General features: G+C 47.8%; 2 protein-coding genes across 8 annotated transcripts in view; one reads left to right on the top strand and one right to left on the bottom strand.

Moving 5' to 3' along the window:
- Nucleotides 1-4,115, top strand: part of TOP2B (DNA topoisomerase II beta) — a 497,734-nt gene extending 493,619 nt beyond the window's left edge. For all 4 annotated transcript variants that reach the window (XM_085630531.1, XM_085630530.1, XM_085630533.1 and 1 more), the window contains exon 36: nt 3,626-4,115. In XM_085630531.1, coding sequence (XP_085486657.1) covers nt 3,626-3,790 — 165 coding nt within the window. In that variant the 3' untranslated portion in view covers nt 3,791-4,115. The remainder of the gene's footprint in view (nt 1-3,625) is intronic.
- Nucleotides 4,116-4,167: 52 nt separating this feature from the next.
- The window catches only part of RARB (retinoic acid receptor beta), a 1,132,713-nt gene continuing 1,122,803 nt past the window's right edge, over nt 4,168-14,077 (bottom strand). For all 4 annotated transcript variants that reach the window (XM_085630534.1, XM_085630535.1, XM_085630536.1 and 1 more), the window contains one exon: nt 4,168-5,522. In XM_085630534.1, coding sequence (XP_085486660.1) covers nt 5,326-5,522 — 197 coding nt within the window. In that variant the 3' untranslated portion in view covers nt 4,168-5,325. The remainder of the gene's footprint in view (nt 5,523-14,077) is intronic.

The raw sequence follows: 14,077 nt of genomic DNA, 5'->3' as shown, positions 1-14,077 counted from the left end.
CTTTCGTGAAGGCTTGAGGACACCCTCACTGATAGACGGGCCCCGAGTAGACAGAGGCTTTATGAGCCGCCATTTTGAGCACCGTTCTCATTCGTTCCATATATATGTAGCATCTGCAAGGAATTAATTGCCGCTTCTTCTGACGCTACTGCTGAGTCTGTATCTAGGCATGGCGGTGCTTGGGTGGCTGTGGGCTGAGTGCTTTTTTCGTAAATAGAGGAAAATCTTTAGAGTTCTTAAACTCAACTTTTTTCATCCCTGGTGCAGCCTCACTTGTCGCGTTGATCTGTACCTTTTTCCCAACAGTATGCCCATCCACTAGGATCGAGCCTGAGGGGTCCTCTCCCCATTGCAATAGCTTGCGCTGTGGCTCTGCCAGATCTTTCGCAGAGCTCTCAAACCTTGAGTTCATACCTAACTGGCTTGGTGAACTCACCACTTTGGATGATGCTGATGTCCCTTTTGCTGGCATCAAGCGCTTTTTTGCTTTCAGCCCGGTTGCAGTTTAAATTTTGGTTATTGCGTTCACTTGTTTAGAGTGCCTCTCCATCTTACATTAGGTTCCTTAAATCATAAGCCAGCGTACCTGACATCCAAAGTCTTAGCTGCCCGCTCTAACCAAAATGTAAACATTAAACAAGCTGGCCCGAATTTTCCACTACTAGGGGGCTTTAAAGTTAGTTGTAGCGTATTTGTACAACTTCCAACGCTTAGTCCCAAAATCCCGACTTCCAGTTGATCCTACTGCCAAATGGCAGAATTATTTTGCCAGTTCCGCGATTTAGCCAATATTTAGCCCGGAGCTCAAGCTCCCAGCGCCACATTGCCACCTCGCCTCCCCTCGCTGTTCCCATTACGCTCCTACCAGCTTCCATGGAACTGAACCGGGATCACCTTTGCTGGCTCCACTGTCCATAACAGCTTCTCTCGCACTGTTGTCCCCTCCTTGCCGTCCTGCTGAGCACAGGATCACTTCAGAGACACTTAAACATGCTCTTGCTGCTCTGACTTCAACGCCCCAGCGGGGGCTCTACGGAGCCTGCGACCAAGTCAGAAACATTTTTGGGACACAATGCAGCCCGCTGATTTCAGCACCCGTTCCGCTTTCCTTAATCGTTGCCATTCATGGATACGAATCTTGGGATCCGAGCCAGTGGTGCAAGCCAAATAATAAATACACCCTTCAATTGGGAACAGCTGTTTGGAAGCACTGTTGATGAGACACTGCAACAGCTCAAAAAGGACGACGAGACTGCACAGTCCATGGGAGCGTTGCACTTTAGGAGAAACATGAGAAGATGGTCGTGAGGGGATTTTGTGGGTATAAAAGAAAAACATCTTTGCTGGGGAACCAGAGGAGAAGCTTTCACGCTGACACTAGACGCTGAAATCCCGGCCTGCAGAAGCTCCAGCATGCACCCTTGCGGGGTATCTAACTCGAGACCAAGACAGGGTCCTTCGTTCTCTCCCATCAGGTAATGGGGTTGGCTCTTTCCTAGGGGATTCTTGGCTTTACGCCCACATGCATGCCAGGTACACTTAGATAGGGTTTTCATCGTAGGAGTATGCTCGATTACTGCCATGTATCGAAATTCCTGCATATATTTACTGTTTTAGCACCATGGTAGAATTTTGCCTTTTATTTACTCTGTTGGTGCTTGTAATCTTATGTATCTGCTTCTGTCTAATGATTGTTTCAGCAAACATGTTTTATACTAGAATGACGTTGGTTCAATAAATGCTTATTGAAAACATCCCCATTGTTTATTTTGTATATCTCCCTGAGACTAAGTAAGCACAATTAACCGAGCGAAGAGTACTGCACTGTTTCCACGATCCCTGAAGGATCAAGGGTTGTTGTGTTCGATAGTTGCCAGAAACTATTTGCTTCTTGGTTAAGTTAGGGGGTTTATAGTGGCACTGTGAGCTAGCTGGTCTAAAGGCTAACATATCCTTTGGGGGTGTCTGGAATCAGTCTGGACACCAATGCCTTAGTTTCCAATTAAATTCTAATGATCGTCTAATTCCAATCCCTTATGCCAACGCGTTTCGCCGTGGTCGGGATAAAACCAACGGCTTCATCAAAGCCCTGAAGAAGCCGTTGGTTTTATCCCGATCACGGCGAAACGCGTTGGCATAAGGGATTGGAATTAACGAAATTAAAAGAAGACGATCATTAGAATTTAATTGAATTGTGTTTGGACTGGTGTTTTGCTTGCATTGCTAAAAGCGTTGTATAAGCTGTGTACTCCGAAAAGTCTGTATAATTGTTTGATCAGTCCTTTGGATTGAGTTTAGGGAAGTAGGGTGTTCCCTTCCCCAAAATCTTTTTGGATGCACCAGAAATGTCGGATATAGTAGAACAATAATAGGGGATTACCATATGAGCGCTATTACCTTTTACACCCAATAGTATTGCCTTAGTTTATGTTGCCTAGACGCGCAGATCCTATGTATTATTAGGAACTACACAACATTGTTTTATAGCAGCTATTACAAAAGTAAGTTCTCTCCCTCTCCCTCTCCCTCTCCCTCTCCACACACCCCCCCCCCCCCCCCAGGCACCTTACAGATTTAAATATGGGCTAAAATCAGGGTTGATATGCATTTTCACTAGTGGTGCTTTATTTTCATATCTTGTTGGGACAAGAATGGTCTTGGTAGGGTATACAGATGTGCACATCTGTCTCTCATTCTTCACTGCATGTGAACCTGGTATCCTGATGTTTATTTTGATCTACTATCACTCAAATCTAGAGTGTGCTCAGTCATAGGCCTGGTCGGCAGTGCGAGGTACACAAACTGTCCTGTGACCTGGAGGGGCGTAAGAAGCGTGATGTCATAGAAGACCGTGCACTACTGAACCTGACCTGCGAATGATGACAGCATGTGCAGACCGTGTTTCATGAATCTGTAGATTGACTAGAGGTTATCAGGGCTGGACTGGGAACCCAAAGCAGCCCTGGCAATTTTGTTGGACCAGCCCCCGGGAAGGGCGGGGGAGTCCTGCAAGTATGAAGCACTACTGCTTTTGGTTACTGGGGGCTGATATTGCAGCACTGCTGCAGAATCGACCCTGAGTAACAAAACCCGGCCCCCACTCTTTCAGCTTCTTGGTAAACCCTGTTGCCTGCTACGGCCAGTCCGGCCCTGAAGGTTGTTCTCTGTGAACATGGGTGAAGTGAATTCTACTGTATGGTTTTGGAACAAAACACATGTGCTTGCTTCCTTTGCATTTTACCTGTGAGCTTGTTGACCGATGCATCAAGGTCACGGACAGATGGCGTAGTGCAGAGCGCAAGGGTGCCGGTCATAACCTCTGTTAATGGATTTCAAGCACTTGGACTGCCTCTTTTTTATGAGTGGAATCCAAATCAAGTAAAAAGTGCACAGACTACATGTTCTTGGTTGAACTATAAAGATCTTCACATGATCTGGTGAAAACCTGGGTTGTGGCTACGTGAGAACATATCTTTGGGCCTGTTTGAATAGATTTATGCACAGTCCAACACAACGTAAAGTTTAGTTCTGATTATTGTAGATTCACTTTATATATGTATGCACAGTTCAAAGTAAAGTTTAGTTCTGATTATTGTAGATTCACTTTTGCATGTTGAATTTGCAGAAATCGAAGAAGACTTCCTTTGACAATGATTCCGATGGAGAGATCTTACCGGCCGACTTTCCCTCCGAAAGCACGAAGGAGCGACAGCCACGGTCTGGCCGAGCGAGGAAAGAAGTGAAATATTTTACAGAGTCCGAAGATGATGATTTTGATATGTTTAATTAAGTGCTTGAAAAAGCGCACACACAAATTTCCAACAAGATCTTGTGTAGTCCTTTTGTCCCTCCTGTCGCAAACTTTTGTACATTTGGCTTATTTTATGTGATCGCGTAATTGATGGTTTTTATTATTGTGTAGACCTTTTAACATTTTGTTGTTCCACATACACTTTTATGCTCTTTTTTACTCATTGAAATGTTCATGTATGTGTCTGATTGGCTTGTAGAAATGTTTTAGACTGCTGTGCTAAAAGCACACATTTTAACTGTCATGGTTGCAAACCTGCTTTTTGAAATGAAGTTGAAACATTAAAAAAAGAAAAAAATCTGAAGCACCTTGCCTGCAGTGTGATTTTTTACACAAAAGAAGGGCATACACGACTGTAAAATAAATATATTTTATTCTTTGCCAGGAGACTCCATGGAAAAAGGTAAACAGTATATGAACATAGAAAGTATTGTTAAACAATCTGAATGTACAAACCGAGCCGGTGACCGTACGTCACGGACTTACTAAAGTATGCCCCTTTTCAAAACCTAGTAGTGCTTTGAGGCCGAAGAAGCTCTGAGGGGTGGTTCACGAGAGTATGAGTTTCCGTATCTGCTTCAGGATACTGGGTGGACTGAACACACTCCCTTACTTTTCAGCCAACACTCCTCCCTGCGACACATAGTTAAATGGGACACACTGTGCCCCATGATAGGTAGTGGTCAAGCCCATCGCCTCCTGCGAAGTATTCCAAATGGCTTGTGAACAAGTAAACAAAAGATCACATTACATAAATGCTGCACCTTGGAGGCTATCTTCCCTGTGAATGTAGTAAGAAATATTTTACTGCACCCACCCTGTAATAAACATTTTTAAAGTGATGAACCAACAAATCACATTTGATTACTTGAACTTGCAGTTCACAAAGACGCAGAAGACTTTGCTTCTGATGCTAGTGCATTGAATTTGTCCTTATACCGTCGATAGAACTTAACAAAAATGTGATTGCTGATATCACACAGAGGAAAAGGCTTCTCCTCACCCTCAAGAACTCCACCCACCAAAAAAGAATGCCAGCTCCCCCACATCTGATTGAATTGCCACTCAGTCTTTTCCTGGTGGCCCATTCTGTTAGCTCAATGTCTTTATCATTTTATGCAAGACTAAAGGAAAGCACCAAAAACATCCATTCAAAAAGAAACACTCCAGAGTTGTATGTACAATGTCCTCAAGGTACGTTTAAACCAGTTTCCGAATCCATCTTGTCATGCAGTCTTGAGCAGAACAGAAAAATAACTTGTTTCCTGTGTGAAACAGCAGAGTTTCATATACTATTGTAGATTTTTGTTTATAGTTTTTAATAGTCCAGGAGAAGGTTGTGTTTAAACACTGAGTAGTATATATATATATTTATATTATATATAGATTTATTTATAAGTAGAACATATTGGTCATTTTCCTATTTTCATGTTCTGGAAACCAAGCACTGAGTGGTTATCCTAGCTGTGTGTAAGGTTTTTTCATATGAATGTCTTAAAAAGTCAATCAACTTCCTACTTCACTGGAGGAGATTCCCCAGTGCTGCGGTTGTCTGCCGAGCTTGTTGAGAGGGCAGGGCTGTGCTCTGTTGTATCATCATCTGGGCTTGGGGAGCCCGCTTCAAGTCCCTCAGAGTTTTCTAACATTTCCTGGATTAGAGGCGGCATGGATCCTGGAATCTCCAACTTCAAGGTGATAACACGTTCGGCACCTTTCAAAAGAAAAAGAAATATTCAGTGGCGTGACTTTCAACAGCCAGTACAAGTATTAGCATGTGTCACTTGAATGTCTTTTTGCAACAGACCGGATATGCTCTTTTTGGAACCAAACTTAAAATTCTTCATTGCAAACAAAAGCTCTGGACTTTGGCAGACCTTTTCAACATTTTTGCTGACTCCCACTAGAGAGGCCACTGTTTCTCACTTCACAAAGGCAAGTTCCGTGTGCATATTTGTTTTAAAGTATTTGAACATGAAAGTGTGTTCAAATCTCTATTTCAAAATGAAACTTTAAATTCAACACACTACCACGCTCCCTATTCTGGTCGTAGCCTCGTGACATCTCCCCCCTTTCTCCGCCACAGTAGAAATCTCTGAGCAAACCCAATTCTGCAGCCGAACAGCCAGTAAGATCACTGAAAGGGCAAGTCATTGGTCGGTGTAACGGGTAACATGATGATGGCGCAACCCTGGAGTAATAATAGCTCATGCATTTTGGGCACAGTATTTAAACTGTCGGGGGGTGCGGCTTAATTTTGAGGGAGGTCACGCTTCTATGTCTCAGAAATTCACTCACTAGCTCTTACCTCTTAATGAATGGCGTGTGCAACAAGTGAACAAGCACAAGTGCCATTTGAAAGAAACCCAAATCAAGCATAATCCACTTAATGATGGTGATCGGTTTACCAGCAGCTTTGTGTGAGGTAGACTAGATTTTGACTTTTCATTGACATTGTGGTCAAGACGTTTTTAGCAAGGGCTGAGAAGTGGTTTGGAATAGGGGAGTGCTGCAGAGGCCTGAAGGGAGAGGTATAGGGGTCTGGATGGAGGGAACACTGCAATAAATTATGCTGATGGAGCACTGCAAGACACTGAAGGGAGGGGCATTTGCAGGCGCCAATAAGGAAGGGAGCTTCTGAATTCTTGCGGATGATAGAAATGCCTCTGCTGGGACTAAGTTAACACTCTGCAATCCTGGATGGAGGGGGGCTCTGCAGGAGCATGGAGTGAGAGAGCTAGATATACCTAGAATTTCAGGTAATGCATAACTAGCTGCTTTGGTCCATGTTTTAGCTTTGAATTACTAGGTTTGTGTAGGAAGCTGGCTCTGTGTATATACTATACCAAAGTAAGGTATATTGTGTACAGAGTCCAGTGGAACCCCAGAGGTAGGCAGAGGTAAATGTATATAATACCTTACTCTCGATTTGTGGTAGTGTAGGCAAGCAGTAAGGCTTTATCAGAGGGTAGAGCTAAGCATTTATTGTACACACTCAGGCAAGAAATGTCACACACTCAAAAAGACTGAACTCAGACCAATTTGTTTATATAAAAATATTTAGTTATATTTCCTAGAACCAAGCAAGCCTGGCACAGGTAAGTGTAAATGGTACTTACCCCAGTATTGGAACTTTCATAGATTCTCATGCTTTGTATCATTCCCCGTCGTCGGAATGGGAGCCTCGGTAACAAAAATATATATATATACATATGTATAACCATAGAAACAAAAGAGAAAAATTAGGCCTAGGCCTCATCTCATTTTGTAGTATATCACCCTCTTTGTGTAAAAGAGCCCAAACTTTTGCCAGGGCCAATCAGCACAGCCTCACCCTCTGGAACCTTCCTGAGAGAGCTCAGAGCCTCAGATTTTTCTACCGCACGTTGTGCTAGGGAGTCTCCACTGAGCTCTGCTCAGTTTTTTTCACAGAGTTACTTTTGGATATCTTTATTACCATCTTTTGAGACAGAATGTCAGAAAAGGAGAAGAAAGCTTTATTTAGGGCTTGTGCCTCTTGTGGGAAGAAGAGACTGTTTGTGGAAGACAGGCATGAGAACTGCATATATTGCCTGTACCCGGAACACAAGGCCACCGACTGTAAAATCTGTCGGACCTTCTCGACCAAGACCTTGAGAGACAGAGAGGGGCGCTTGCTGACGTGGCTGCAGAAGATAAAGACCAGGGAGGTAATTTCTTCGGATGAGGAAGAATCTATCTCTGGCACCTCCTCCAGGAGATCGAAGAAGAGGGGTAGGTCATCGCCCTCCACTTCTGCGGAACCCCCTCTCAAGGTTCCTCTCAAAGCCCCTCACGGGATCTCTGACAGGTCTGAGGAGGCTGGTCCCAAAAAATCTCCTCACGACAGTGTAAAGGAGAGGCAGGGACGGGCTACTGTGGACATAGCCCCTAAGGACAATAAGGGGGTTGCTACATCTACCCCTCCGTCCCAGAAGGAGAAACCTGTAAAGAAACAGGCTGCAGAAACTCCTCAGTTGGTGCCACTGAAGAAACCGCGTCCGTCGACGCAGGCGGCAGCAGGTACGTCGACGACGATCTCCTCAATTAAGCCTATTTCCATGGGGTCGTCCACGAGACCGTCGACAATATCTACTTCGTCGACGGCGGTGTCGACGACGAAGACCACGTCGACGATGACGACGACGACGACGAGTTCGTCGATGTTGATGACTACAAGTTCGTCGACGAGACTGTCGACGGGGGCTCCGCCGACGATGAAACATACTACGTCGACGAAAAAGAAAGCTCCGTCGACGACTGCCCCGTCGACGACTGCTCCGTCGACGACTGCTCCGGTGACGGCTGCCCCGTCGACGACTGCTCCGTCGACGACTGCTCCGTCGACGACTGCTCCGTCGACGAGGATTACAGGACTGTCGACGGCCTCATCGTCGACGACGATTTCAGCTCCGTCGACGACAGTTGCCTTTCAGTCGTCGTCGAGTACGTCGACATTGGAAATCCCGTTGCCATCGACTCCGTCGACGAGACCGCCGTCGGGACCGTCGACGACGAAAAATTTGGATTTTTCAACCCAAAGATTAGTGATTACACCGGACATGACTTCCCCTAGGCGGGTCACGCCTTTGCCACCATCCATGCTTCTCGAGGACTCGGAGGAGGATGAGGAGGATGGGCAGTTTGGGGACGCATACAGCCTTTCAGACCTGAATGTCAAACAGCAGGACACAGATACGGAGGAGTTTTATGGCCCAGAGGGGCAGGAGGGGCACCAACAGGGATTACGCCCCCGCCCTATAAGGCAGGACCTAATTGCCTTGCCAGTGGCTTTGGTGTCGGATTTGCAACAGATGCTGCAAGACTACAGATCTCGTTTTCCGACGTTGCCGGATCGCACTCCAGTGCGTCCTTCTCCTTTGGAAGTGCCACGTGACATACCAATGGACTTGCCACCCCTACCAAGAGAGGTACCTCGGTCCATTTCACCAGTGCTGCCCTTAGTGGTTCCCCAACCTTCAGGTACGGAACCTGCTGATGAATCGGACGATGGAGATACGGACGAAGACGACGAGGGACAGGTGATCCCTCTTACAGATCCAGGGGATCCAGATGGGGACCCTGATGATACACAGGATCCTGATGCTGTAGGCCGAGAGACAAATATATCGCCTCCGGTGGACATTGGTGGTTTCCATAATTTGATGGAACGGGCATCCAAGAGGTTTGGTTTGCCCTTTACGGTGGAGCAGTCCGACTGCTTCCTATATGACTTTAAAGCCCAATATAAGAAGTCTGTAAGATCAATTCCCATTATAGAACATGTCTGGGATGAGGGATTGAAGACAATGCAGAATCCAGCAACTGTCATTCCAGTTCTTCCCCGGCTGGAGAAGAAATACAAGGCACCAGAGGGCAGTCCTGCGTGTCTTCTAGGACAACCTAAGCCGGATTCTGTTATTTCACAAGCTGCTCAAAGTAAATCTAAGAATCCGTCCACTCCTTTAACCACGCCTCCAGATAAAGAAGGCAGAAGACTGGACAATGTGGGTATAAGATTCTCCACCATGGCCAGCTTGTTGGTGCGGGCAGCAAATTCTCTGGCTATTCTGGGCAGATACGACCGCCAGATGTGGTGTGATATGGAACCATTCCTGGACCAGCTACCAGAAACTAGTCAAGACGAAGCCAGACAGGTGCTGATGGAGGGAGAACGATGCTCCTCGGAAGTCATCGACTGTGCGATGGACATTGCCTCAACTGCTTTCAGGGCTTTGGCGGGCTCAGCCGTCTTGCGCCGCCAAGGCTGGTTGAAGGCGACTTGGTTTCGCCAGGAGGTCCAGAATAAGATCTTGGACCTCCCCTTTGACGGAGAGATGCTTTTTGGAAAGCATGTGGATGACGCCCTCCAAGGCATTAAAAAGGACACCGATACAGCTAAGTCCTTAGGCTCCTTGACCTACCGCAAGGTGCCATTTAAGGGGGCACGTGGTCGGGGGTTTTCTAACTACAGAGGAAACCAACGGCAGTATTCCTCTCAATCTGGACAGTCTTATAAAGGACAATACTCCAGCCAGCGCCAAGGACAGTCGGCGTCTTTCTCTCGGCAGTCCCAGAGAGGACGTCAGAATCGTCAGGGACGAGACAACGCCAAGAGGCAATAGCGGCCTCCTGGCTCTGGCTACTGTTCCTCCCCTGCCACAAACACCGGTCGGGGGCAGGATATCTTTTTGTCTGGACAGCTGGGTGCGTTTAACATCAGACCGGTGGGTCTTGAACATAGTTCAGAGTGGCCATACGTTGGAGTTCCAAGATCTTCCTCCAACAAGAGCTCCAGACGCCCGTGCAACGAAACATCTCCGACTATTACATCTCGAAGCCCACCAGCTTTTCATCAAGGGGGCGATAGAGCCCGTGCCACTTTCACAAAGGGGCAAGGGGTTTTATTCCAGGTTCTTCCTGGTTCGGAAGACGGAGGAGGCATGGCGTCCTATACTAGACCTCAGGGAGCTCAACACCTATCTCATCAAGCTCTCTTTCAGGATGGTCACACTCCAGGATATTCTAAGGCTGCTCAATCCGGGAGATTTTTTGGCATCCCTGGATTTAGAGGATGCTTACTTTCATGTTCCGATCCACCCAGCTCACAGGCAATATCTACGCTTCACAGTAGGCAAGAGCCATTTCCAGTTCAAGGTGCTCCCGTTTGGCCTTCGGTCGGCACCCCGCATTTTCACGAAGATGCTGGCACCAGTCGCTGCTTTCCTGAGGAAGCAGTCCTTGGAAGTGTTCCCGTACTTGGACGACTGGCTCATCAAGGCTCCGTCGTTCAGGGCAACGTCTCAGGCTGTGTCAACTTGCATAAGATTGTTCGCCCATTTGGGTCTTCAGCTCAATGTGTCCAAGTCGGAACTGATACCCTCCAGGTCACGGAAGTTCCTTGGGGCAATTCTGGACACGAGACGATGCACAGCTCGTCCGTCAGAGGAGCGTCAGGGCAAACTGGCCGCTTCCGCTCGTCTACTACTACACAAGAGACATGTATCGGTTCGACAGTACAAGTCCTTGCTCGGATCAATCTCATCCTGCATACCTTTGATACCGCATTGCAGGCTACATATGCGTCCTCTACAGGAGGAGCTGGACAAACAGTGGCGTCAGGCAGAAGGATCGTTCAACGACAAAGTATGGATAACACCTGCCATGCGCACGGCTTGCGAATGGTGGCTGGGGAAGGAAAACATCGCAGGAGGATTAACGTTCCGAATCCCTCCTTCTCCTATGGTGGTCACCACGGATGCTTCCCTAGAAGGGTGGGGAGCTGTCCTCCAGGAGCTTCAGGTCAGCGGTCACTGGAGTCCAGCAGACAGACTGCGCCACATCAATCTTTTGGAGCTGAGGGCCATTCACTTAGCCTTGCTGGCGTTCCTCCCCAGACTTCAGAACCGTGCAGTGCTGGTCCGGACAGACAACACTACGGCCATGCACTATATAAACAAGCAAGGGGGAACGAGATCACGGACGCTGTCCAAAGAAGCTCAGGTGATCTGGGAATTTGCCATCTCTCACGGGATCACTCTGCGAGCCGAGCACCTGGCGGGGTGTCTCAACATCACAGCGGATGCTCTAAGTCGGCAGACGAAGGTGACGCACGAGTGGGAGCTGGATCAGGCCACTCTGGAAGCAGTGTTCAAGAAATGGGGCACTCCGACCATAGACCTCTTTGCGACCCCGGAGAACGCCAAGTGCCGGTTTTACGCAAGCAAGGTTCCCCAGCGAGGGTCTCTGGGGAATGCCCTTTCGATTGCTTGGTTCGGCGCATTTTGCTACGCCTTTCCTCCGATTCCCCTCATTCCTCGAGTTCTCAGGAAGGTCAGGGCAGAACCATGCAAAATGATCCTCATTGCTCCAGCATGGGCGCGGCAGTTCTGGTTCTCGGAACTCCTACTTCTCTCCCAGGATCGCCAGATTCGCTTGCCACTGATTCCATCTCTGTTATCGAGAAATCAGGGGCAAGTCCTCCATCCGGATCCGGAGTCACTTCACTTGTCAGCGTGGCTCCTGAACACAGAGAATTCCGCCATCTGAATCTGTCTAAGGAATGCAGGGATGTTCTATCTCGGGCACGGGCACCCAGCACTAATAAGACCTACAGGGCAAAGTGGAAGAGATTTTGCCTTTGGTGCCAGAGGAATAAACTCCATCCTTACAAATCCCGGCCTCATCAGATTCTGCCCTACATCCTGTCTCTGGCCAAATCAGGTCTGGCGCACTCTTCGATCAAGGTGCATCTGGCTGCCTTATCCCGCTTTCGACGGAAGACATCGGGGCCATCTCTATGGTCTGCAAGAATTGTTAAGCAGTTCCTTAAGGGGTTATTTCGGATGTATCCTCCGGTCCGGCCACCTCCGCCTATCTGGCAACTTAACCTGGTACTGGCTCAACTGATGAAAGCGCCCTTTGAGCCGATTCACAAAGCGGACTTGAAGTTCCTATCTTGGAAACTGGCCCTTCTCCTAGCATTGACTTCGGCTAGGAGAGTTAGTGAACTCCAGGCTCTCTCTATAGTGGAGCCTTTTCTACAGTTCAAGAGGGATGTCATGATTTTGAGAACCAACCCAAAATTCATCCCGAAGGTGCCTTCGGAGTTTCATTTGAATGAACCCTTAATTTTGAACTCCTTTTTTCCGCGTCCTTCCACTCAAGCGGAACGAACATTGCATTCTTTGGATGTCCAAAGATGCCTGAAATTCTATCTGGAGCGTACACGCTCTTTCAGAAAGTCTACTCAACTATTTATCGCCTACAGTGCACCACGGAAGGGGTTACCGCTCGCCAAGAGTGGCATTTCCCGCTGGATCTCCAGTGCAATTCAGTACTGTCATCAGGCTGCGGGCAAACCTTTGGATAAAAGGGCCCGGGCGCATTCTACGAGAGCGATGGCGTCTTCAGTGGCTCTCTTTGCTGGAGTGGCGATTAAGGACATCTGCAGGGCAGCAACGTGGAGCAGTGTACACACCTTCACGAAGCACTACTGCCTGGAATCGGTGGGACGAGCTGACGCTGCGGTTGGTCAAGCAGTCCTCCGGAATCTTTTTCAATGAGAGGTGAGCTTTCCCTACAATCCCTCCATCCTGGTAAGCACATTTGGTTTCAGTAATGGTTGTTTTATCATGTGCACTGAGATGATTTTGTAAAGCCATGTAATTACCGAAATGTGCTTGTCGTGATCTACTGCTTGCTATTCTGATACAAAGCATGAGAATCTATGAAAGTTCCAAAACTGGGGTAAGAAAACAAGTTACTTACCTGTAACTTTGGTTCCCCAGTATTGGTAACTTTCATAGATTCTCATGCGCCCACCCACCTCCCCTGGGAAAGCTCTGCAGGTTTACTAAGATAGTGGCTGTTGGCACAACGGCTACGAAAATCTGAGGCTCTGAGCTCTCTCAGGAAGGTTCCAGAGGGTGAGGCTGTGCTGATTGGCCCTGGCAAAAGTTTGGGCTCTTTTACACAAAGAGGGTGATATACTACAAAATGAGATGAGGCCTAGGCCTAATTTTTCTCTTTTGTTTCTATGGTTATACATATGTATATATATATATTTTTGTTACCGAGGCTCCCATTCCGACGACGGGGAATGATACAAAGCATGAGAATCTATGAAAGTTACCAATACTGGGGAACCAAAGTTACAGGTAAGTAACTTGTTTTCTTATCTGATAGAGACGTCTAGCCGCAGATTCCTTAACTTAGAGTATCCCCAGGCGTCAGACTGGATCCGGAAAACCTTTCGCAGCAGCACTTCTGCGCGCCGGGGGCGGCGCCGCACGGTTCCACCCTGACATCGTCCTCTGCCGTGACGTCAGCGGAGCCATATATGCCCCTCCCGGCGCGCTGACATCAGTTTTCTTCTTTTCCGCGTCCCAACGTGGATTCTGGAAGACCAGCAGTTCCTTGGCCTGGTTTTTGGGCCTTTTCGGCACCTTAGGTGTTGCCGGAACAGTGTGCAATGCCTTCAGGTTTTAAGGCTTGTGAAGCCTGTACGTGTCAGATGTCCGGCACTGACCTGCATCTCATCTGTATGTGGTGCCTCGTCGTGCACCATGACTCCAAAGAGGGCGACGCCTATCAGAGTATGAAGCCCAAGTCCCTCAGAGAATCGCATGAAACTGCTGGCCGCACAGTCGGCCGGTCCAGCATCTTCGCATCGCCGCTCTCCCCCCTCCGTATCGGGTTCCGTCCAGAGGTAGTTTCCATGAACGTCGTTCGAGGGCAGGTAAGCATAAG

Source organism: Triturus cristatus, chromosome 10, assembly GCF_964204655.1.
Source record: "Triturus cristatus chromosome 10, aTriCri1.1, whole genome shotgun sequence".
In the NCBI taxonomy this organism is placed as follows: domain Eukaryota; kingdom Metazoa; phylum Chordata; class Amphibia; order Caudata; family Salamandridae; genus Triturus; species Triturus cristatus.
The sequence above is the reverse complement of the archived record's forward strand: the minus strand, read 5'-3'. Positions and strand labels throughout refer to the sequence as shown.